General features: G+C 39.2%; 1 protein-coding gene across 8 annotated transcripts in view; it reads left to right on the plus strand.

Annotated features, from left to right (window-relative positions):
* CFAP54 (cilia and flagella associated protein 54) overlaps nt 1-26,858 on the plus strand; it is a 363,952-nt gene that overhangs the window by 131,580 nt on the left and 205,514 nt on the right. For all 8 annotated transcript variants that reach the window (XR_013522378.1, XR_004728978.3, XR_013522376.1 and 5 more), the window contains 5 exons: nt 868-1,049; nt 2,612-2,839; nt 12,696-12,919; nt 13,022-13,157; nt 16,702-16,804. Coding sequence is in view for 2 of the 8 variants with exons in the window: in XM_017976307.4 (XP_017831796.4) it covers nt 868-1,049; nt 2,612-2,839; nt 12,696-12,919; nt 13,022-13,157; nt 16,702-16,804 (873 nt within the window). In the remaining 6 variants the exon portion in view is untranslated. The remainder of the gene's footprint in view (nt 1-867; nt 1,050-2,611; nt 2,840-12,695; nt 12,920-13,021; nt 13,158-16,701; nt 16,805-26,858) is intronic.

Consider the following 26,858-nt stretch of genomic DNA (forward strand, 5'->3'; position numbering starts at 1 on the left):
TTTTAAACTGGCTGTCTACCTAAGACCTACCATGAAATTGGCAATAGAATATATTTTGCTACAGAGACTTACTATCTAATGCAGGATTCTAAGAGAAAGTTGGTGGCAGGAGAAAGCCTTCTTTTTTTTTTGAGATGGAGTTTGGCTCTTGTTACCCAGGCTAGAGTGCAATGGCGCGATCTTGGCTCACCGCAACCTCCGCCTCCTGGGTTCAGGCAATTCTCCTGCCTCAGCCTCCTGAGTAGCTGGGATTACAGGCACGCGCCACCATGCCCAGCTAATTTTTTGTATTTTTAGTAGAGACGGGGTTTTGCCATGTTGACCAGGATGGTCTCGATCTGTTGACCTCGTGATCCATCCGCCTCGGCCTCCCAAAGTGCTGGAATTACAGGTTTGAGCCACCACGCCCGGCCTGAAAGCCTTCTTTTTTATGCCACACCAGCAGGGGCTTGCGTGGCCGAGGTTGCTGCACTGCCTAACTGCAGAGGGTGCAGCTCACTTTCTGATATATTGTCTTAGGAATGGCCTGTTTGGGAGGAAATGAAAGGACAGCGGTATTTTCTATTGTTGCCCTAAAAAACTGTACCTTCTTACTTCTGCATTGTTCCTTTTGCCATCGACTTTGTCTGAAATGATATTCTCTGTATCTCTGCATATAACTAAATCATGCCCATTCTTTAAGACCCAAGAGCCTCCTTTCTCTAGGAACTTTCCCTGCTTTGTTGTGTCTGTCATAATCTTGTCTCTTCTCCAAATTTATGTAACATTTGTTATCTGAATTACTCATTTGATCCTTATCACCTCCTATGTTTTCTGGAACTTAATTCTATGTTTTTAATCATGTCATACCTTATTTTTGTACTGTAGATGCTGAAGAATTTTCTACATTTATTAATTCCAAAATGAGTGATGAAAATATGTCCAAGATACAAACGGTTTACGACTCAGACTCTCAATCAGGTTCTAGTGCTAAAGAAAAGGATCGAGGAGCAAATTTGTGTGTAATGGATCATTTTATGAAAATCTTTTTATACTGCAGGAGAGCAATGGTAATGCAATCTTTCTTGTTTGCTAGTGTAGTAGACATAAATCTCAGCCCAACAACTCAAGCGTGTAAGATATATTGTATTTATTATCTTACTATATATAATTTTAGTTGTGACTTTGAGACCTCATCTTGCTGAGTATAGCGTAAGTCACTTTTGAGGTGTACCTGCAATGATACTGAGGGCATGCATTGTCCAGTTGTCAGGCAGAGTGGGGAAGCTGCTTCTTTAGTCACCTGTCATCCATCCACCCAGAGCCCAGGTGATCTTTGTCCCAGTTCATGCAGTTCCTATGAATATGCATGCACCTCTCTAGTGAGTCATGGGGTTCTTTCATAATGCAAGGGGTTCCTCTATGGGGCTTGATCTCTCTTGGAGGTATCATAGATTGATCTCTTTCTAGCACAGTGAAAGAGCTTTCTAGGCTATAGGAAAACCCTGCCTCTGTTGGCGGTCTCCTTCTTCCAGTCACTTGTATGTTCTCTCAAATGCTTTTCTTTCTTTTTCTTTTAAAAATATTATATGAGACACAATTAAACCCAGAATGGGAATTGTTAGCTACAAAGAAATCAGTTTCTCTTTTTCATAGCAGGAAGGGCATATACTTTAAGCCTCTCAAGCAATAAGGAAAAATCTATCCTTTCTAGATAAGAAAGGAAGACAGGTTCATATATGCTCCATGGAGTGGACAGAGTCATTTTACATAATGTAATGTAAACCTGGATCCCCTGCTTTGACCATGAGCATCAAATCCTAGCCTCCTGGCCTCCAGCATCAGGGCCCTGGAAGAGCTGGTCCTGAGCACCTTGCAGAACTGAGCTCCTCTTACTCTTGCTGTGGTTTAGCCCACTCCCAGGGGTCAGTGGTCTTGAGAGGCCTTAGCTTGTTCCATCTATCCTGAGCCCTCAGTTTCACCTTGCTGTTCCCTGAGCCTCAGATGTTCTTCTCCACCCAACACCCCCACTGCGACTTTCACATGACTTGTTCAACAAATGCTACCTCATCAGAGAGGACTTCTTTCTCAACCACCCTGTCTAAAGTAACTGTCCTGTCATGCTCTGTCAGGTTCCAACTCATTTCTGCTTTATTTTTCTTTATAAAACTTACTATTGTTTGGAATTATGTTTTTATATGTCTACTTTTCTGGTGTTCATCTTCCCAGATGAACGTAAGGAGCATGAGGGCAGACCCAGTTTCCCTTGCTCATTGCTGAATTCCCAGCACCTAGAACAATGGGATTTTTGGAGTCAGATGACTGGTATACAGACTTGAGTTCACCACTTAGTAGACTCATGACCTTCAGCAAGTTAGCCATGCTGACCCCATGCCTCCACTTCCTCATCTGTAAATTGAGTAAAATACTAGTGCCCAGTGCACACTTAATTTATGGAAATTTTTGTTCAAATTAAATGAGATGATGCATATAACAGTATCTAACTCATGTAAGTTACACTAAAAATGATGTTATTTTTGCTATTGACATAAAATTTTTGCAAAAAGTTGAAGTTATTCAGAGATCTGATACTTTTGGAACTTTGGAGCCTTAAATGTTGTATTTGTCATAGGTTCTTGCTCATCGTGGTGGCTATTGGACTCTGCTTCAGAATTGCTGTCGGGCCTTTTGGAACTTTACTCAGGAACTACAAATACTTCTGAAACAGGGAGTGGATATTTATAAAACATTTCCTATTAGCCAAGATGATTTCCTCTGCACCTCTGTTTTGCCATTCTATTTGGGAGCAGAATTACTTATTGACATGCTAATAAGACTACAAAATACCAATTCTATTAAGGTAAGGAGACTTTTGTAATTATTTTTATTATATTCAGTTAAAAATATCTTTTTACTATGCATCTTGGTATAAGTAGAAAATGATACTTTTCTTGATTTCTCATTTGGTTTTGCTACATTTAATTTGCCTCTCATTATAATTTTGTTTACAATATGTAACTTGCATTGATGTTAACTAAAAATAGCCTAGCCTGAAACTTTAGTTTGTTGCAGGGAAGGAAAGTAACATTAACTGAACTCCAGCCCCTACGTAAATTAGCCTTAATGCACTTAATCCTTATACCAATTTTTTGACAGATAAAGAAATAGATTCCAAGGATGATCACATACCTTGAAAAAAGGTGTGATTGGTTGATCTTTATTCCACAGCTTTATCTGTCCTGTTCTATTATTCTAGTCTGCTGAATTTACAGCCATTTAAAATTTATCACACTGTGGTTTAAACTGTGGAAGTAAAATAGAAGTAATATAACTGTAATATAACCTAAACACACTGAAAATTAGTAAACACATACACACGTTGAGCCATGAGGCTTAAAACATTTCTGGAGGAAAATATTTGGCAATGGCAGAAAAGATAAAGAGGGTAAATAAAAATAAACTATTAAGTTTTTTACACTTTATATAAAGTGATACAATATTAACTCTAAATGGAATGTGGTAAGTTAAGGATGCATTTAATGATCCCTTGAGTAACTAGTAAAACAGAGATATAGCTGAAAAGTCAATGAAGTAAAAGGGAAGCCTAAGTAATGCTCAATTAACTCAAAAGAAGGCAGGGAAGAAGGAACAGAGGAACAAAAAACATGGGACAGGCCAGGTGTGGTGACTCACTTCTGTAATCCCAGCACTTTCGGAGGCCAAGGCGAGCAGTTCTCCAGCCTGACCAACTAAAAATACAAAATTAGCTGGGTGGTGCATGCCTGTAATAATCCCAGCTTACTCGGGAGGCTGAGGCAGGTGAATTACTTGAATCCGGGAGACAGAGATTGAGGTGAGCCGAGATCACTCCACTGCACTCCAGCCTGGGCAACAAGAGCAAAACTCCATCTCAAAAAACAAACAAACAAACAACATAGGGCAAAGAGAAAACAAATAGAAAGCATTCACTCTAACTTAATGACATCAATAAAAATATTTAATATGACTGGGTTAAAGGTGCCAAATAAATGGTAGAGATTGTCTGACTGGATAGAGAAGCAAGACACATGTACCTGTCTACCAAGAGAAGCACTCTCTATAAAGAAACAGGTAGATTGAAAATAAAAGTAGGAAAGAGATGTACCATGAGAACAGTAAAGGTAAAAAAATTTGGTGAGTCTATGTTATTAGATAAGATATTATAAATCAAGGAGTATTATGAGAGATAAAGAGGGACATTTCGTGTTAAGAAGTGGCCCAATCAGGAAGATATACCAATTATAAATATGTATGCACCTAATAAGAAAAATTCAAAATACGTTCTGGACACCCACAGCTTGAAAAACTTCCTGGATGATAAACACATTGATATGTCAGGAGGGTGCCATGCCCTGAATCCACAGGGAGAGGGCATGGAAGCTCTGTGAGCCTCTCAGACTTCGCCCCATGAACCTCTTCATTAGGCTGTTCCTCAGTTCTCTTTACAGTAAAACTGTAATTGTAAGTACAGTGCTCTCAGTGAGTTCTGTGAGTCATTCTAGTGGGTTACCAAATTGAAGGGGTTATGAAAACCCCTGAATTTATAGTTGGTTGGTCAGAAGATTAGGTCACCTGAGACTTGTGGCTGGTATCTGAAGTAGGGGCAGTCTTATGGAGGCTGGAGCCCTTACATCTGTGGAGTCTAATGCTAACTCTGGGTAGTTAATGTCAAAACTGTGGTACAGTAAACCCAGGTGGAATGGAGACAGAGCACAAGTGCACATGGTGTGTTCACCACGATGGGTCATATGCAGAAATGCCAAAGACTGAACTCTTGAAGAGTATGTTCTTTGACCATTACAGAACTAAATTACAAACCGATTGCTGTAACATAGGAAGAAAAATCTCTAAGTATCTGAAAATTAAATAATACAATTCCAAATACCCCATGAGTCAAAAAAGAAAACACAAGAGAAACTAAAGAATATTTGAAACTAATAACAACACATCAAAATGTATGGCATTCAAATGAAGCAGGGCATAGAGGGAAATTTATAGCTTTAAATGTTTAATAGGAAAGAGAAAACATAACATCAATTAAGTGTTTATACATTGAAAAAGAAGAGCAAATTAAATCTAAACTAAATAAAAAGAAAGGAAATAAAAAGAAATAAAGGAAATGATAACATAAATCATTTAGATAAATATAAAGCAAAAACAAAATTAATAAAGTCAAATTTGATCTTTTGAAGAGATAAATCTAGTATACTCATAGAAATACTGATGAAGAACAAAAGTGAGAAAAGCACAAATTACTGGTATTAGTGGTGGAGGAGGGACGTAATAACAAATCCTATAGATATTAAAAAAGGAAATATCAATTTTTGTTAACAAATTTGATAACTTAGGTGAAATAGACATATTTATTGAAAAGCACAACTTGATAATATGACACAAGAAGAAACAGAAAATACGAATTTCTCTAAGTTTACTAATTAACTTGTCTTCATAATCAGAAACCTTCACATAAAGAAAATGGCAGACCCACAACATTTCTCTGGGAAATTTGAGCAAACACACATGGAAGAAATAATAAATTTTATACCAATTATTTTTATTTGTGAAAATGTATGGGTATATGAGAAAATTTGTTACATGTATGATCAAGCCAGGGTATTTAGGGTGAAATCACCCGAGTACATACATTTTTGTGAAGTACCGTCATCCTACTGTATTAGATATTGCATTTATTACTTTTACTGTTCCTTTAACTTACTTGTCTTCATTCTCTCCTCTCCCCTCTAACTCCTACCCTTCCCAGTCTTTGTTATCTACCTGTCCATATGTTCACATTTGTTATGTTACCTTCCATATCTTACATATCTGTTATATGTTATCTTCAATATGTTCACATTTTTTAGCTGTCACATATAAGTGAGAGCATCCAATGTTGGTCTGTGTGTCTGGCTTACTTTATTTAATTTTTTTTTAAGACAGAGTCTTGCTCTGTTGCCAGGCACTAGGCTGGAGTGCAGTGGCCCAATCTTGGCTCACTGCAACCTCCATCTCCCAGGTTCAAGCAATTCTTCTGCCTCAACCTCCCAAGTAGCTGAGACTACAGGCGTGCACCACCATGCCCAGCTAATTTTTGTATTTTAGTAGAGACGGGGTTTCACTGTGTTGGCCAGGGTGGTCTCGGTCTCTTGACCTCATGATCCACCTGCCTCAGCCTCCCAAAGTGCTGGGTGTGAGCCACTGTGACTGGTCCCAATTTTTTTTTTTTTAGAAATAAGACCAGCTTAACCCTAACAGATATCAACTGGAAAAGTATGAACTAATACCCTCATGAACATAGACACAAAACTTTTAAATGAAATATCAGCAAATCATTTATAGCAATTTATAGAACGTGCAAATAATGATATATGTAAAAATATACAAATATATGCAAATGATAATTAGATAGGGTTTATCCCAGAAATGTAAGATTAACATTTGAAAATCAGGCCAGAAGTGGCAGCTCATGCCTGTAATCCCAGCACTTTGGGAGGCCAAGGCAGGTGGATCACCTTAGATCAGGAGTTTGAGATCAGCCTGACCAACATTCTGAAACCCTGTCTCTACTAAAAATTCAAAATTAGCCAGGTATGGTGGTAGATGCCCGTATTCCCAGCTATTTGGGAGGCTGAGGCAGGAGAATCACTTGAACCTAGTAGGCATAGGTTGCAGTGAGCTGAGATCATGCCATTGCATTCCAGCCTGGGCAACAAGAGCAAACCTCCTTCTCAAAAAAAAAGAAACTCAATCAATATAATTTACCATATTAAGAGGTGATATGGTTTGGCTGTGTCCCCACCCAAATCTCATTTTGAATTCCCAAGTGTTATGGGAGAGATCTGGTGGGAGATAATTGAATCATGGGGCAGGTCTTTCCCATGCTGTTCTCATGATAGTGAATAAGTCCCATGAGATCTGGTGGTTCTATAAGCTGGAGTTTCCCTGCACAAGCTCCCTCTCTTTGCCTATGGCCATCCATGTAAGATGTGACTTGCTCCTCCTTGCCTTCCGCCATGATTGTGAGACTTCCCCAGCCATGTGAAATTGTGAGTCCATTAAACATCTTTCTTTTTTAAATTGCCCAGTCTTGGATATGTCTTTATCAGCAGCATGAAAACCAACTAATACAACAAGATAAAGGAGAAAAAGTGTATGGCCATTGACATAGATGCATCAAAAGCATTTGCAGAATTTAGAGTCCATTCATGTTAAATCTCAGCAAACTAGGAATAGAAAATTTTTTTCAAACTAATAAAGAGTATCTACAGATAACTTAATGCTTAATGGTGAAATGTTATGAGCTTCTTTGTAAGAATGAGAACAAAGCAAGGATGTTGGCTCATAGCATTTTTATTCAACATCATGCCAGAAATCCTGGCCATTGCAATAAGGCAAGACAAAGAAACAGAAGGCATGCAGATTAGAAATTAGAAAGGAAGAAATACAACAGTTTTTATTTGTGGACAACATAATTTTTTACGTAGAGAATTCTAACTCTTCAATACTCTGGAAAGCAATGATTAGAACTAAAAAAAAAGTGGCAGGATATAAGGTTAATATACAAAACTAAATTGTATTTCTATGTACTGGCAGAAAATAATTAGAAAATGAAAACGTAAAAACAATTTCATTTAAAATATTACCCAAAATATCAGTATCTAGAAATATGTATAATAAAATTTACACAATATTTCTACATTGAAAACTGTGAGATATTACAAAAAACTAAAGAAGACTTAAATAAATAAATAGATTAATATTAATTACTCTATTATTCCCAATTTGATTTGTTGATTCAATGAACTCTTAGTGAAAATCCCAACAGGCATTTCTTGGAGTATAAATTAACAATTCATTTTAAAATTTATAAGAAAATGCAAAAAAAATGTGAATGGCCAAAAAAAATTTTTGTTTAAAGAACAAATTTGGAGGACTCACTATCTATATGATATCAAGGCTTACTAAAGCTACAGTAATTAGGAGAGTATGATACTGACTTAAAGAGAGAAATGTATCAATGGAACAAATAGAGAATCTGAAAATAGACACATGCATATGGTTCTTTTTTCCACCAAAGGAGTCAAAGCAATTCAGAGTTTTCAAAAATAACTGTAACTCTAGGGTCTAGATTGTTGCCTTTAAAACCCATTTATCACTAAAGGAAACAAGGCTTCTTTGGAAAAAAGAATGCTTGACTACCTTACCTCTTATATGAACTATATCTGAGGATGATGAAATAGTTGATGAAGGGGAATTTTTCTTTACAAAAGCATCCAGGTAATAAATGAAAGGATGTTGGAATTAGACTGTCAGGATTCTTAATGAATGAATTGAAGGATCCAGAGCAACTTATGGAGTGTACTTGCCAAAAAACATAAATCTAATTGGAATCAGAATATTTACATTTATCCAACAATTTGTAGAAAATACAGTGGACAGAAGAACATTTTATATGAAATTACAGGGATATCCTCAGTAAAATTCTGACTTTGGGGATGCTACAGGACAAATGATCTGATTTCTTTAACAAAAAATTTAATAATAAAGGAGGAGATGAAATCTATAAATTAAAAAAGACAAGAGAAATAATCAATTCCAGTGTTTGGACCTTATTTTAATCTCACTAACACATACAGTTAAGAAACACAAAGTTGTTAAGACAATAAGGGAAATATAAACACTCTTCAGTGGAATTATTCAATAATGATTTAAAGGAACTTCTGCTAATTTCTTTATTTTTTAGGTAGGCTTATAGAATTGTGGTTATGTTTTTGTAAAACTAATTTTTGTTTTTAGAGTTACATGCTAAAGTATTTATAGATTAATTAATGTAATTTTGGGGATATAATTCAAAATAGTGGGGCAAGTGGATATGTCCTAAGAGTTTATTGAAGCTGGTGGTGGGCACATGGGCTTCATTTTATTATTTTTCCTACTTCTTTAAGTGTTGGAAATTTTCTTTAATAAAAACGTTTTTTAAAAAATCACACATGGTCCTGTAGAGTTCCCATAGTCTGAATTTTATTGAGTATATTCCCATAATTTCATTAAAAATATTCTTCTGTTTACTGTATTTAAAAAAAATATATATATATCTTATTGCACTTTAGGTTCTGGGGTACATGTGCAGAACATGCAGAACTGTTGCATAGGTACATACATGTCAAGGTGATTTACTGTCTCCATCTCCCTGTCATCTATATCTGGCATTTCTCCCCATGCTATCCCTCCCCAACTTCCCTACTCCATGCTGTCCCTCCCCTGTGCCCCCACAAACAGACCCCAGTGTGTGATACTCCCCTCCCTGTGTCCATGTGTTCTGATGGTTCAACACCTGCCTATCAGTCAGAACATGTGGTGTTTGATTTTCTATTCTTGTGTCAGTTTGCTGAGAATGATGGTTTCCAGATTCATTCATGTCCCTACAAAGGACACAAACTCATTGTTTTTTATGGCTGCATAGTATTCCATGGTGTATATGTGCCACATTTTCCCTGTCCAGTCTATCATTGATGGGCATTTGGGTTGATTCCAGGTCTTTGCTATTGTAAGCAGTGCTGCAATGAACATACGTGTGCATGTTTCATTATAATAGAACAATTTATAATCCTTTGGATATATACCCAGTAATGGGATTGCTGGGTCAAATGGAATTTCTATCTCTAGGTCCTTAAGGAATCACCACACTGTCTCCCATAATGATTGAACTAATTTACACTCCCACCAACAGTGTAAAAGTGTTCCTATTTTTCCATGTCCTCTTCAGCATCTGTTGTCTCCAGATTTTTTTAATGATCACCATTTTAACTGGCATGAGATAGTATCTCAATGTGGTTTTGATTTGCATTTCTCTAATGACCAGTGATGATGAGCATTTTTTCATATGTTTGTTGGCCTCATATATGTCTTCTTTTGAAAAGTGTCTGTTCATGTCCTTTGCCCACTTTTGAATGGGTTTGTTTGTTTTTTTCTTGCAAATCTGTTTTAGTTCTTTGTAGATTCTGGATATTAGTCCTTTGTCAGATGGATAGATTTGCAAAAATTTTTTTCCATTCTGGTGATTGCCGGTTCACTCTACTGGTTGTTTCTTTTGCTGTAAAGAAGCTCTGGAGATTAATTAGATCCCATTTGTCTATTTTGGCTTTTGTTGCCAATGTTTTTGGTATTTTATTCATGAAGTCCTTGCCTATGCCTATGTCCTGAATGGTTTTGCCTAGGTTTTCTTCTAGGGTTTTTATGGTGTTAGGTCTTATGTTTAAGTCTTTAATCCTCTGGAGTTAATTTTAGTGTAAGGTGTCAGGAAGGGGTCCAGTTTCTGCTTTCTGCACATGGCTAGGCAGTTTTTCCAGCACCATTAAATAGGGAATCCTTTCCCCATTGCTTGTTTTTGTAAGGTTTGTCAAAGATCAGATGGTTTTAGATGTGTGGCGTTGCTTCCGAGGCCTCTGTTCTGTTCCATTGGTCTATATCTCTGTTTTGGTACCAGTACCATGCTGTTTTGATTACCGTAGCCTTGTAATATAGTCAGGTAGCATGATACCTCCAGCTTTGTTCTTTTTGCTTAGGATTGTCTTGGCTATGCAGGCTTGTCCACTGTATTTTTTAATGAATTGTTGTATAAATGCAAGTATTCTATCTGATTCTAGTTAGATTTATGTTTTTTGGCAAAAGCTTCAAAACTTAAAAAGAGTCTGACCTTGCCTATGCCAGAAACCTTAATCTCTATATGCTATTTTGAGCTCCAAATGTCAATCTTGTTTATTTCTCAGTGTTGTTTATTTCTCAATGTCGCCAAATTTAGGAGATCAATAGATTATTTTCTTTTCCCCCCTCTTTTGGATTGGGACCAACTGAGAGATGGGTGATGATGAAGACATGTGAGATAAAATATCAGGTTCGTTTTTTTTTTTTTTTTTTTTTTTTGAGATGGAGTGTCCCTCTTGTTGCCCAGGTTGGAGTGAAATGCATGATCTTGGCTCACTGCAACCTCCCACCTCCCGGGTTTGAGCCATTCTCCTGTCAGCCTCCTGAGTAGCTGGGATTATAGGTATATGCTCCCACCCCTGGCTAATTTTGTATTTTTAGTAGAGACAGCATTTGTACATGTTGGTCAGGCTGGTCTCAAACTCCCAACCTCAGGTGATCCACCTGTCTTGGCCTCTGTAAGTGCTGGGATTATAGGTGTGAGCCACTGTGCCTGGCCCTCAGCTTTGTTGTTGATAAACACTATATTGGAAGCTGTAATAACTACAGAGAACTTCCCTGTCCTTCATCCCAGAAATAAGGCATAGGCATGACTAACAGATAGCAGATCTGTGCTCCTAGAAGACTTCCTCTAGAATCAGTGAATTACAGGGGTTGAACTTATAACATAAATAAAATGTCAACTACGCTTTAAAAGTATGTCCCATGTGCAGGGCACTGTGCTAAGGAAGCAAATTCACATAAGTCTCTGGTGCTATGCCTACTATTCACACCTATACAGCCTGACTTCAGGTATGCATACTGCATTTCACAGCCAGATGGCTTCTGAAGTCTCTTCTAACTTCAAAGACTACAGCTCTTGTTAGAGGTGATGTTTATCCTCCACTTGTGTTAATTACTTCCCACCCCTGCACATAGGTTACTTTTAATGGTATTATTGGGATGGGAAGGCTGGACTTGAGTTACCCGACTGTTTTGGGCTATAATCTGAGCCTTAGGTGGATCTAAGAGGCTTTGTTTTGCCTTAAGAATTAAATGTGTCAGGAACTCATAGGAAGTGAATACTATCGACATAGTGACTTTTTTTCTTTTTTTGAGACGGAGTCTCTCTGCTGCCCATGCTGGAGTGTAGTGGCATGATTTTGGCTCACTGCAACCTCTGCCTCCTGTGTTCAAGTGATTCTCCTGCCTCAGCCTCCCAAATAGCTGGGACTACAGGCATGTGCCACCACGGCCAGCTAATTTTTTATATTTTTAGTAGAGACGAGATTTCATCATGTTAGTCAGGGTGGTCCTGATACCCTGACCTCATGATCTGCCCACCTTGGCCTCCCAAAGTGCTGGGATTACAGGCATGAGCCACCGTGCCCGGCCTGTAACATAGTAACTCTTTAGTGTCTCCTCATTGCTTTCCTCCTCCATAGATATGACATTTGCATCTAGGAATGGACATATTATTGTGTAAATTAACGACTGTAACCAATGTATTAGGGAACTTCATTATGTGTTTATAGTAAAGTCTGTTTTTTTCTAAAAATCATACCTTATTGATTTCATGTCCTTACTTAAATGGATAGTGACTGTGTATCAAGAACTGTAGAACATAGTCTGTGCGTCCAACATGGTAAACATTAGCCATATGTGACTATTTAAATTTAAACTTGAATTAATTAAAATGAAATGAAAGTAATTCAGTTGTACTAATCACATTTCAAAAGCTTGGTAGCTGCAGGTGTCCAGTGGCTATGGGGAATGATAATGAACAGCACAAATATATATATCACATTTCTATCACCGCAGCAAGTTTTTTGGATAATACTGCATCAAATTATTAAGCTTTGACTTGCATAAGGAAAATATTTTTTTCTTTTCAGTTCAATTCTTTTCCATGTTACATTTTTATCACATTCAGTTTTCAGACAACATATGGAGTAAAATCTGAAATGGTGCATTGTTTTTCACTGTGCTACTTGCAGCCTGTTGAAGACAAAGGAGAATTCAGTGATCCAAGTTGTTACGGGAATATTAAAAATGATAACGGTGGTTCTAGTCTTATATTTGAGCATCCTTTAGATGATGTAAATGTGGTTGATTTGAAATGGATCCACGACTTTGCTTTAAAATCCCTGGAAGTTTTATATCAAGTGGAAAAATGGGAAACACTAGTATCGCTTGCCATTCAGTTCAATACAATTTCACAGTAAGTAGTGCTGTAAGGGCAATTAAAAGTAACAGACTTCAATGAAAAAAAAAGTCTTTTAACTGACGTTTTCTTTGTAATGTGTTCTTTACCCCTGTCTAGTGAGAGGTATACAGAACAAGTGACACCACTCCTGGTGTATGCACAGCGCCAGCTTCTGCTGAGAATACACAAGTTCAAGGGCCCAGATATTACTCAACAACCTTGTGCAAGGTATGAGGCTGAATATGGAGAGAAGGTAAGTTTAAGTTCTATTATTCATGATGCTGTGATTTCTAATTAGTCCACATATAGAATACAAAGATTTAGAAATGAGGTAAATATTACTATTTCTGCTTTAGTATTAGTATCTCTACTTACTGGCATTTATCATTCAAATTGACAAACTTTATTGAGAGCCTGCGATCAAGGCAAACAGGAACTAAGTCCTTGTCCTCAAGAAGCTCATATCAGGTCAAAGCAAACTTAGCCACAAGTACAATGGCAATGGTGTGTAGAGCCCATGATTTTTTTTTTTTTTTTTTTTTGTAGACTGAGTCTTGCTCTGTTACCCAGGCTGGAGTGCAGTGGCATAATCTCGGCTCACTGCAACCTCTACCTCTTCCTTAGTGCGTTGATTCAGTCTGTGGCTCTAAGTACATCTCTATGATGATGACTTTTGAAATTATATCTCCACTCTAGATCTTTTTTCTAAATTTTGTGTTGATATATCTAACTGCCTGTATCAGCCAGGGTTCAAATAGAGGAGCAAAACTAGTAAGACACGTCTATTTTATCTATGGAGGGGAAAAAATAAATTCAGTGTCTTTCACTATTCCCTTACAACATGATTCTGATACCAGATGTGTGGGGATTTCTTCTCACCCCTAAGCAAGAAATCAGTTCCGTAGTGGACACCAGCTGGGTGTCTTTCTGTTTTTGAGATGGAGTTTCTCTCTTGTTGTCCAGGCTGGAGTGCAATGACATGGACTCGGCTCATTGCAACCTCCACCTCCTGGGTTCCTGAGTGTCTTTCAATTCAGTTTCTACACAGTCTACCTGGAGATACCATCAGATCTGGATTTTTTGTGGTAGTTTCATTACGGAAGCATAATTGATTAAATCACCGGCCGTTGGTGATCAACTTAAACTTCCGACCCTCTCTCCTTTGCAGAGGTTGGGGAGTAGGGCTGAAAATTCTTATCCTGCCATGGTCTTTCTAGTGAGCAGCCCCCATCCTGAAGCTACCTAGGGGCTGTCATTCAACTTATTCGCATACAAAAAGACACAACTTTGGAGATTCCAAGGATTTTTAGGAGTTGTATGTCAAGCAACAAAGACAAGACCAAATGTATATTTTACAATATCACATCTGTCTAGCCAGCTACCTAGCTGGCTATCCATCAAAGGATTTACTACAAGAATTTGGCTTATATGATTGTGGGGGCCAGCTAAGCAAGCTTCAGATCCATAGGGCAGACAGTCAAGATCATGAACAGGAAGGAACCTAGGTAGACAGAGGCTATGACTCATAGGCAGTCAGTGAGGGAAGATCCAGCCAGGTAGAGGACAGTTGTAGAAGCAGCTGCCGCTGGTGCTTGAAGTCCTGGACGCTGCAGGCAGGTCAGAATCATCTGCTTAGGTCAGGTCCCCGAGGGTAATCTCCCTTGTTTCAAGTCATTTTAATTAGTATCTGCAAAATCCTTTCACAGTAGCACCTAGTTTGATTGAATAACTGGGATGAAGTGTATGTATGTTCGAAAATGGATGCTTCCCTCCCTTTCCTCCTCATGGTTTAGCCCTAACCAAGCTGATCCATTACAAAACCACCACACTGCCCAATCAACATCATTTCTTAGTTGAGGAATACACTTCTTAAATTTAGCACATCTCGCACAAACCTGTTCTGCTAAGTCTTCAGTCAATGATGAGCCTTTCCTGGCTGCCAGACACTTGGAGACATCCCTGCCTCCTCTCTTGCTCTCACACCCCACTTCCAACTGGCTACCAAATGCTCAACACACAATCCATATTGGAAGACTGCTCACCAGCTCCAACATTCCCTCTTTAAAATACTATATAATATACCTCACTATTTGTTTATTATCCAAGCCCTTGTTGTATTTGCTTGGGCTAATGCAGCAACCTCTTAATCATCCTGCACCCCACTTTCAGCCTATGTTCTTTTTGTTGTTGTTTTGAGATGGAGTCTCACTCTGTCACCCAGGCTGGAGTACAGTGGAGTGATCTCACCTCGCTGCAACCTCTGCCTCCCAGGTTGAAGCAATTTTCATGCCTCTGCCTTGTGGGTACTTGAGATTATAGGCGGGAGCCACCACAACTGGCTGATTTTTGTATTTTTAGTAGAGATGGGATTTCACAGTGTTGGCCAGGTTGGTCTTGAACTCCTGACCTCAGATGATCCTCCTGCCTTGGTTTCCTAAAGTGCTGGGATTACAGGTGTGAGCCACCACACACAGGCTATAATCTATTCTTAATGCAGCAGATACAGTGACCCTTAAAACCTAAATCAGGTTCTGTCACACCTCTATTTAAAACCCTATGGTGACTTCTCACCATATTAGGAGTAAAGTGAACATCTTTCTCATGGCCTTAATATAACTTATCCTACATAATGTATGCCCCGATCTCTCTAGTAACCCCTATCCTATGACTCCCCCGTGAGTTTTAACTGCACTGTTCTTTAAAGTGTTTCTCCCTCAGGGTCTTTGCATTTGCTATTGCCCCTGCTGGGAGTGCTCCTCCCAAACATCCATATTGAATCCCCCACCTTTCCCAGTCTTTGCTAAATGTTACATTCTCTGTTAGGCCTTTCCTCTCTACCTTTTTACAGCTCTGTGCCTTTTTGCTCTATGTCTCTCTAGAATATTTACAATTCTTTAATATACTGTATAATGTGCCTCACTATTTGTTCATTATCTCTCTTCTCCCACTAAGACGTTTCACAAGAATAGGAGTTTTTGTTTATTTTGTTCTCTGCTTCATCATCCCTTCTTCTTATAACAGTGTTTGGCACAAAACAGGTGTTCAGTAAAGATCCGTTTAATGAAGCTGGTGAAATAGGAAAGACTAGATCAAGTAGGACCTTAAGAGGTTGTGGGGAAGAGTTTGTATTTTATTAGGCTGCATTTATATCTCATTATAAAAGTACCCACAAGGGACAATAAAGAAGAAGCATCTACATCAGACTGGGGTTCCAGGAGGGCTGTATTTGAGTGGTAGGTTAGTTCAAGGGATAGGAGTGAAGAAATGGAGAGAAGAGGGTCTTGAGCCCTTTAAAATAAATTTTTTCTTTTAAAAACTTTTCTGTTTTCAGATATTTTATTATCTTAGGACTCATGTATCTGTTAGAAATAAATTATCAAAATACTATAGAGGAAGTTAGTTCTGAAAAACTTCACCAGGGAAATTAAAATGGCATTAATTATAAGTAGGGTGGAAAAATCTGCCATTGGGAAAGCAGATTATATTTTAACTTATATAATAGAAGATATATTTAGACCAGAGAATTTGTAGAATATTAGCAAATCATATTCTAATTGCTCTACATAATTTGCCTAACATTCTTCCAGCTGTGCTCTACAAAAGAAATATGAAAAATTATGGAGCTGCTTTTTTCCTGAAAGTTCTCATGATTAGACACTATTCTGCCAGCTTTTATTTGTAGCATTGTTATATATCTCTTTATTTTGATAAATAAAAAATGAGAGAAACATTACAAGTAAGCCAAATTTTAACTATAAATACAGGACTAATATTTGTTTTCATCTTTCTTTTTAAAGATAACCTGCCGAAATTTTGTTGGGAAGCAACTTAAGATTAATTCTTCAACCACTGAAGAAACAAGCAACTGCACAGATTTACTAAAAATGCTCATCTATTCAGGTCAGACCAATCTTAGCTTGAAGGTTTATTTTCTCTAAATCAAGGTTTGCCATTGTTTTCTGCAAGTCAAATCTTCCTTAATTAGGATGTTTGTAAAAACTTCTTTTGCAGGTTTAGTTGACTGAAAATAATGCATTTGATTTTTACCATCTGATGCTGCTGTAAATGTTACCTAAGGCGAATTAAAACACGTTTATTTTTATTTTAAACGTTTAAGTTCAGGTGTCCATGTGCAGGTTTGTTACAGAGGTAAACTTGTGTCATGGGGGCCCATTGTACAGATGATTTCATCACTCAGCTATTAAGCCTAGTACGCTTTAGTTATTTTTCCTGATCCTCTCCATTCTCTTCACCCTCTGACGTCCCTATTGTGTGTTGTTCCCCTCTATGTGTACATGTGTTCTTATTATTTAGCCCCTACAGATAAGTGAGGACATGTGGTATTTTGTTTTCTGTTCCTGCATTTGTTTCCTCTAGCTTCATCCATGTTCCTGCAAAGGACATGATCTCATTCTTTTTTATGGCTGCATAGTATTCCATGGTGTGTATGTCTCACATGTTCTTTATCCAGTCTATTATTGATGGGCATTAAGAGTCATTCCACACCTTTGCTAATTGCTGTACAGTTTGTCTAATGTTCTTCCAGATGTGCTCTATAAAAGGGTACATGTGTCTTTATAATAGAACAATTTATATTATTTTGGAGTTACACACACACACACCCAGTAATGAGATTGTTAGGTGAAATGGTATTTCTGTCTTTAGGTCTTTGCAGAATTGCATCACTGTTTTCCACAATGGTTGAACTAGTTTACACTTCCACTAACAGTGTATAAGCATTCCTTTTTCTCCACAACCTTGCCAGCATCTGTTATGTTTTGATTTTTTACTAACAGCCAGTCTGACTGGTATGAGATGTTATCTCATTGTTGTTTGATTTGCATTTCTCCAGTGATCAGTGATACGGAGCTTTTTTTCATATGATTGTTGGCCACATGTATGTTCTTTTTTTGAGAGGTGTCTGCTTATGTCTTTTGCCCACTTTTTAATGGTTTTTCTTTTCTTGTAAATTTGTTTAAGTTCCTTATCGATGCTGGATATTAGACCTTTGTTGGATGCATAGTTTGAAAACATTGTCTCCCATCTGTATATCTGTTTACTCTGTTAATAGTTTCTTTTGCTGTGCAGAAGCTATTTAGTTTAATTAGACCCCATTTGTCAATTTTGCTTTTGTTGCAATTGCTTTTGACATCTTCGTTATGAAATCTTTGCCTGTGCCTATATCCTGATGTGGTATTGCCTAGGTTGTCTTCCAGGGTTTCTATAGTTTTGGGTTTTGCAATTAGGTCTTTAATGCATCTTGAGTTAATTTATGTAAATGGTGTAAGGAAGGGGTTTAGTTTCAATCTTTTGCATGTGGCTAGCCAGTTATCCCAACACCATTTATTTAATAGGGAATTTTTTGCTATTGCTTGTTTTGTCAAGTTGTTGAAGATTAGATAGTGTAGATGTGTGGTTTTATTTCTCAGCTCTCTATTTTGTTCTACTGGTCTATGTGTCTCTTTTGTATCAGCACCATGCTGTTTTGATTACTGTAGCCCTGTAGTTTAGTTTGAAATCAGGTAGTGTGATGTCTCCAGCTTTGTTCTTATTGCTTAGGATTGCCTTGGCTATTCAGGCTCTTTTTTTGGTTCTATATGAATTTTAAAATAGTTTTTCCTTGTTCTGTGAAGAATCTCATGGTACTTTAATAGGAATAGCAGTGAATCTATAAATTTCTTTAAGCAGTATGACTGTTTTAATGATATTGATTCTTCCTCTCCATTGGATGGAATGTTTTTCCATTTGTTTGTGCCATCTCTGATTTCTTTGAGCAGTGGTTTATAGTTCTTGTAGAGATCTTTTATCTCCCTATTTAGCTGTATTCCTAAATATTTTATTCTTTTTGTAAACTGCATTTTTATAAAGTTTAATCTATAAGTTAGATAAGAGAAATAAAAGGAAAAGGGAAATAAATCGATTGAGAAAAAAGAAAGATGGAAAAAGGTTGTTTTGCACATTTTTTTTCTTGTTTTTATCTTACTTATGAATGCTTTTGCTATTTGGCCTTTCGCTATTTTATTTATTCTGTTTCGACTCCCATAACAACTCTGATTTCCCTAATTAATATAGATTATTCTATTGGTTTTGCTATGTTTAAGTTGTGGATCTTTTAACTAGAGCACAGGAGAAGATTTGGGAATGTCATGACTTCTTTGCTTTTAGCTGATAAGCCCTGGATTAGTCTGTTTTCATGCTGCTTATAAAGATGTACCTGAGACTGGATAATTTATGAAGAAAAAGAGGTTTAATGAACTCACAGTTCCAGATGGCTGGGGAGGCCTCACAATCACGACAGAAGGCAAAGGAGGAGCAAAGTCACATCTTACCTAGTGGCAGGCTGGAGAGCATGTGCAGTGGAGCTGTCCTTTATGAAAACATCAGATCTCGCCTGACTTATTTACTATCACAAGAACAGCATAGGAAAACTCACCCCCATGATTCAGTTACCTCCCACTGGCTCCCTCCCACAACATGTGGGGATTATGGAAGCTACAATTCAAGATGAGATTTGGGTGGCGACATAGCCCCAGTCCTCTCCCAAATCTATGTCCTCACATTTCAAAACCAATCATGCCTTCCCAACAGTCTCCCAAAGTCTTATCATTTCAGCCTTAACTCAGAAGTCCACAGCCCAAAGTCTCATCTGAGACAAGGCAAGTCCCTTCAGCCTATGAGCCTCTAAAATCAAAAGCAAGTTAGTTACTTCCTAGATACAATGAGGGTACAAGCTCTGGATAAATACACCCATTCCAAATGGGAGAAATTAGCCAAAATAAGCAAATCTAAAATCCAATAGGGCAGTCATTAAACCTTAAAGTTCCAAAATGATCGCCTTTGACTCCATGCCTTACGTCCAGGTCATGCTGATGCCAAGAGGTGGGCTCCCATAGCTTTGTGGGTTTGCAGGGTATGCAAACCCTGCTTTCACAAGCTGGCATTGAGTTTCTGTGACTTTTCTGGGTGCACAGTGCAAGCTGTCAGTAGATCTATCATTTTGAGGTCTGGAAGATAGTGGCATTCTACTTACAGCTCCACTACGCAGCGCCCCAGTGGGGACTCCGTGTGAGGGCTCCAACCCCACATTTCCCTTCTGACTGCTCTAGCAGAGGTTCTCCATGAGGGTCCCACCCCTACGGCAAACTTTTGCCTAGATATTTAGGTGTTTCTGTACATCCTCTGAAATCTAGGTGGAGCTTCCCAAATCTCTATTTTTGACGTCTGTGCACCTGCAGACTCAACACCATGTGGAAACTGCCAAAGCTTGGGGCTTGCATCCTCTGAAGCCATGGTCTGAGCTGTGCCTTAACCCCTTTTAGCTGTGGCTAGAGAGGCTGGGATGCAGGGCATCAAGTCCCTGCTCTGCACATAGCAGTGGGCCCTTGACCTGGCCCAGGAAATCATTTTTCCCTCATAGGCCTCTGGGGGCCTGTGATGGGAGGGGCTGCTGCAAAGCTCTCTGACATGATGTGGAGACATTTTCACCATTGTCTTGGTGATTAACATTTAGCTTCTTGTTACTTATGCAGATTTCTGCAGTCTGCTTGAATTTCTCCTCAGAAAATGGTTTTTTTCTTTTGTACTGCATTGTCAGGCTGCAAATTTTCCCATTTTTTGTGCTCTGTTACCTCTTGAATGCTTTGCTGCTTAGAAATTTCTTCTGCCTGATACCCTAAATCATCTCTCTTACCTTCAAAATTCCACAGATCTCTAGGGCAGGGGCAAAATGCTGCTAGTCTCTTTGCATAGCAAGAGTGACCTTTACTCCAGTTTCCAACAAGTTCCTCATCTGCACCTGAGACCACTTCAGCCTGGACTTTGTTGTCCACGTCACTATCAGCAGCATTTTGGACAAAGCCATTCAACAAGTCTCTAGGAAGTTCCAAACTTTCCCACATCTTCATTTCTTCTGAGCCCTCTAAGTGTCTAGGAATTTCCAAATTTTCCCACATTTTCATGTCTTCTGAGCCCTCCAAAGTGTTGCAACCTCTGCCTGTTACCCAGTTCCATAGTTGCTTTCACACTACCTGGTACCAATTTACTGTATTAGTCTATTCTCACGCTGCTAATAAAGACATATCAGAGACTGGGTAATTTATAAAGAAAAAGAGGTTTAGTCAACTCAGTTTCGCATGACTGGGGAGGCCTCACAATCATAGTGGAAGGCAAAAGAGGAGCAGAGGCACATCTTATATGGCCACAGGCAAGAGAACACGTGCAGGGGAACTCCCATTTATAAAACCATCAGATCTCATGAGACTTATTTGCTATTACAAGAACAGCAGGGGAAAGACCTGCTCCCATGATTCAATTACCTTCCACTGGGTCACTCCTATGATACATGGGGATTATGGGAGCTAAAATTCCAGATGAGATTTGGGTAGGGAGATAGCCAAACTATATCAAGCCCTTTTGGAATGTTTTCGGCCATGCAACTTGTAGGAATGATGCAATAGAATGAGATGAAAATGGAAATAATGTCTTCTCTAAATTGCACTTTTCATGTGTCTCTGTTTCTGGTATCAAAAAGCCATGTAAGTCTTCCCTTTGAAGTGTTAGAATTCTTTCACTTATTTATCTATTCATTTTATGTGTGTGTATGTGTATAAGTGTAAGCATTCATTCATTTATTTTTGGAGGCAGTCAGCTAGTCATTTAGTCATTCAGCAAACATTTACTGAGTATCTACTAAATGTGAAGTGCTGTACTAGGTTCTGAGAATATAAAGATGAATGAGACTAAAGATTTGTTTCCTGGGAGTTTATGGTTCATTAAAGGAGATGAATTGAAAACCCAGAGATTATAGTATAGAGTGATAAGATACTTAATGTTATTACTACTAGTGGTAAATTATATCCTCAGGTTATGTAGAGCATAAACCTGAGGATGGCCTCCTGGATAGCACCAATGTTTAGGAATCAATAATAGTTAACAGCAAGCATCTACATTTGTGAGACGGCAAGAAATCCAGTGAGGCTAACTTCAAAGGAAAAGGCAAAAGCTGAGGTTAGAAAGGTTGGCAGGAATTAGATAATAAACTGTCTTAGAGGGCAGGATAGAGATCTAGTTTTATCTGGAGAACTGAGTGGAGCTGGTGAAAAGGATTTAAAGAAAGAAAGTGAAATGATCATATTGGCATTCTTTTCACTTGATCTTAGCCCAAAGGCCAAGAAGTGATATATTTGCTTGTTTTTGAAAACCTTTGCAGCTGTGTGGGAAATAGATTGAAAAGAGACCAAATGGAAGTAGAAGAGTGGCCACTGCTGACTTGTGTCTTAAAGTACAGGTGACGAAAGCCTGGACTTGGGTGTTGAGAACAGAGGAAGGGACAGACGTGGAGGAGAGACAGAGGATGTCCACAGGACTCTGGTCTGCACTGGCTGGAGATGGGGTATAGGTGAGGGAGGCAGGAGTTCAAGTCGCCTTGGTTTTTGGCTTGGGTAGCCAGATGGATGATGATGTCTTCACCCAGACAGGAAAACCGAAGACGGGGCAGGTTAGAGGAAAAGGTCACTTTGGAATGACTTGCTCGGATGTAGTTCATCAAACTTGGATGACAATGAGTACAGCCATGCAGTGTATGGTTGGATATACAAATGGGGCACTCAGGAGAGAGCCAGGTTGGAGATCTGTATTTTAGTCATCAATATATAGGTAGGTGGTGGTTGAAGTCAGGGGTTTGGATGAGGTCACCCAGGGAAAGTTATATAGAGCAAAAACCTGAGGATGACCTCCTGGATAGCAGCAATGTTTAGGAAGCTGTGTCAGTCAAAATAGGCTATAGTTATACAGCAGTAACAAGCAACCCCAAGTATCATTGCCTTAACACAAGGGAAAATCTGTTTCCTGTGCATGCTTTTGTGTTCAGTGAGGTTGAATCCTGGGCTGCTCATCATGATGGAATCCTCATATTGGTGCAAACTTCCATGGTTGTTTCCAAGTCAGAGAACAGAATTTTAATGTGACCTTTTAGGAGTGTATACCGAGAGACATGTGGTAAACCCCTGCAGAGGTGTGGGTTATGGGCACAGCCTTTGCCAGACCATATGTATATATACTGTATGCTTTATGCTAAGGGCTTTACATGGATTATCATATTTAATTATTATAACAACCCCAATAAAAGAATTATAATTATGCATTGCACATTAGGGACTCTTAAGAATGCTTTGTGAATATTAGCTTACAGTCACCTAATGAGGTAGGTTTGTTATTGTCTCAATTTTTCAGTCAGGAAAAAGGTGTTGTAAATTTTGCTCTAGCTCTTAAAGCTGTGACTTGAAAGTGACACAGGTCATGTCTGTTGACATTTCCCTGGCCATAGTCACATGGCCACACCTAACTTTGGAAGGAGTAGACAAGTATGTTCCTATGCTGTACTTAAGATAAAGAGGTACAGAATGGACTGGGCATGGTGGCTCACACCTGTAATCCCAGCACTTTGGGAGGCTGAGGCGGGTGGATCACGAGGTCAAGAGATCGAGACCATCCTGGTCAACATGGTGAAACCCCATCTCTACTAAAAATATGAAAAAATTAGCTGGGCATGGTGGCACACGCCTGTAATCCCAGCTCCTCAGGAGGCTGAGGCAGGAGAATTGCCTGAACCCGGGAGGTGGAGGTTGCGGTGAGCCGAGATGGCGCCATTGCACTCTAGCCTGGGTAACAAAGCGAAACTCCGTCTCAAAAAAAAAAAAGAGGTACAGAATGGGTGAAGGTCCTAATGACTGTCATGGGAACAAAAGAGGAAGAGCAGGATTTGAAAGAGATTGGGACGAGGCCTAAGAGCTGGGAAATATAACAGGTAAGAGTGGTATAAACAAGGCCAAGGCAAGAGAGAGTTTTAAGGAAAAGGAAACAGTCAACTATCAGAGAGAGAGAGAGAGAGAGAAATCACATAAGATGAAGACGGACTGTTGTGTTTGGCAGTATAGGTGGTCACTGTCACTGGCCTTTTTGCTATGATATCGCCAACATAGGGCCTTGTTCTAGCTGTTTTCTCTTCCTGAAATGCTTTTTCTTAATTTAGATGTCTGACTAATGAGTCCATCATCTCCTTAAATTGTTATGTACCTCTCATCTTTTCAAGGAGGCTTAACCTGAGCAGGTAAGCCTGCTGAAAATAAATCAGTTTTTATTTATTTATTTGTTTGCTTGTTTTTTGAGATGAAGTCTTGCTTTGTCGCCCAGGCTGGAGTGTAGAGGTGCAATCCCGGCCCACTGAAACCTTCGCCTCCCAGGTCCAAGCGATTTTCCTGCCTCATCCTCCTAAGTAGCTAGGATTACAGGCACGTGCCACCACACCCAGCTAATTTTTTGTATTTTAGTAGTGACGGGGATTCGCCATGTTGGCCAGGATGCTCTTGAACTCCTCACTTCAAGCAATCTACCTGCCTGGGTGTCCCAAAGTGCTGGGATTACAGGCGTGAACCACTACACCCGTCCTGAGTGTTCAGTTTGAAACTGCACCCTGCCTGCTTCCTCCCAATTGCCTTTACTCTGCCATATTTTCTTTTTTTCTGAAGCACTTCTCACCATCTATCATATGGTATAATTTAGGGTTTTTAAAAATATTTATTGATAACTAATCTGTTCCTCCTGATATAAGCTTTATGAGGGCAGGGGTTATTGTTTTGTTCACAGATATAACCCGCATGTCTTCATCCGTGTCTGATACATAGTAGGAATTTATTATCTCTTTGCTGAATGCATGACTTTGTGACCTTAGAAATGATGAGTAGGGAGTATTTTGAATGGTGGTTGCAGCAGTGGTAAGCTGTATCTGCAGAAAGTCTTCAAGAAGCTCATAATCTGGCTGGACGCAGTGGCTGGGATCTGTAATCCCAGCACTTTGGGAGGCTGAAGCAGGTGGATCACCTGAGGTCAGGAGTTTGAGACCAGCCTGGCCAACATGGTGAAACCTCATCTCTACTAAAAATACAAAAATTAGCTGGGCGTGGTGGCATGCGCCTATAATCCCAGCTATTCGGGAAGCTGAGGCAGGAGAATTGGCTGAACCCAGGAGGTGGAGGTTGCAGTGAGCCAAGATCATGCCATTGCACTCCAGCCTGGGCAACAAGAGTGAAACTCTGTCTAGAAAGGAAAGGAGAAGAGAGGAGAGGGGAGGAGAAGGGAGGGGAGGGGAGGAAAGAGAAAGGAGAAAAGGAGGAAAGAAAGAGAAAGAAGGAGAGAGAGACAGAAAGAAAAAGAAAGTAAGTCATAGAACAGAGAATTGCTTTTCAGGAAGCTTAGCACCTACTTGGGAAGCTGAGGCAGGGGAATTGCCTGAACCCAGGAGGAGGTCACAGTGAGCTAAGATCATGCCATTGCACTCCAGCCTGGGCAACAAGAGTGAAACTCTGTCTTGACAGACAGACAGACAGACGGACGGACAGACGGACAGAGGGAGGGAGGGAGGCAAGGAAGGAAGGAAGGAAGGAAGGAAGGAGAAAAAGAAAGTAAGTCATGGAACAGAGAATTGCTTTTCAGGAAACTTAGCACCAGCAGGACCCAGCAGGAAATGTAGAGCGGGGGGGCAGGGCGGGGTGGGGGCGGTGGTTGGGGGGGGCCTTTGTTTTGTTTGTATGTCTTTTAAATAGAAGAAAAAAAGCATATTTACATATTAAATCGAAAAAGCCAGTAAAGAGGGAGAGCTTATTGATAGGAGAGAAAAATATTCAATAGAGCAAGTACCTTGAGGAGGCAAAAGGCAGAGAGAGAGTGGGATACAGAGATGATGCTTAGACAGGAGGGTGAGACATCTTCTCTGCTAAGGCAGAAAGAAAGTAGAGAATAAACCCAAGGAGGGAAGTGTGTAGCTGGTAATGGTAGAGATGGAAAGCATTCTCATTGAGTACTGGAGATTTTTCTCAATGAAGTAAGGGGCTGAGAGCATAGCTGATGTTGATTGGGTTGGAGATTTCAGGAGTGAAAGAGTGGGCTGGCCACTAAGGGCATCGGAGAAGGGAAGGGATAAGAGCCGTAGAGTAATTTAGAGAGTCCAACTGAGTGAGGTTGGTGACCATGAATTTGTAGGTGTTACTGCCAATGATAAATCAGATTACCCCTCATGGTCAGAAACAATGGGAAGACCACCTTCTTATGGTCCATCATGTGTGACGAGTTTTATTCAGGGTGTAAATCTTCCTGGGTATGTTCTTTTCTTGATCTTGTCTGTGAAACCTGGGGAGTTCCCCTACTTTGGGATCCATAACTCGAAATGTGATTTGTGGTATTCCTTCCATCTTAAAAAGAGTTGCTACAATATAAGAAAATATGTCAAAAATGGTTGTATCAAAATGATGACTAGCATCAAAGGGATAAGAAAAACATTTACTAAAATTCTAGACCTGTGCACCTGTAGATGTTTACTGATGATAGATGCAACATATCAGAAAAGCACTTGGCTTGCCTCCTGTTAAAGTTACATTTGGAAAGGGGAAGAGGGTGGTGGTGGGACAGGAGGGAAAGGAGGTGCAGTCAGGCTACAGTAATCCTTTGGGTTGACTCTCCGTGGTGGTGGAAGCACAGACAGTTTGAGCAAGGATTAAACGGGAATATTTGAATAGATAAAATTTTCAAAATACTGTAATGGCAGTAATAATTTATTGAGCTGGAACTATATTTAGCTTCTTTAATTTTTACAGTCAAAGGAGGTAGATATTATTATGCTCATATTGCAGATGAGAAAATTAAATGTTACTAGTAAGTAGTGGGCCTGAGATTCAAACCCTGCTTTAATTGCTCAACCCATGAGTGCTCCACTGTGCTGCCAGGCCTGTTCTCCGTTGCTCCCTTTCAGAATGGAATTGCCTCTAAACTTACAGCATTCAAGAAGAATTCTGCTATATTTCAGTGGTCGTTGAAGACAGACACATTATTCTGACTTACTGTGATAGTGTGGTAATTTTTAGATGATCCTGTATAACTAATTATAGGTTTTACATGGAATTGT

This window comes from Callithrix jacchus, chromosome 9, assembly GCF_049354715.1.
Source record: "Callithrix jacchus isolate 240 chromosome 9, calJac240_pri, whole genome shotgun sequence".
Taxonomy (NCBI): domain Eukaryota; kingdom Metazoa; phylum Chordata; class Mammalia; order Primates; family Cebidae; genus Callithrix; species Callithrix jacchus.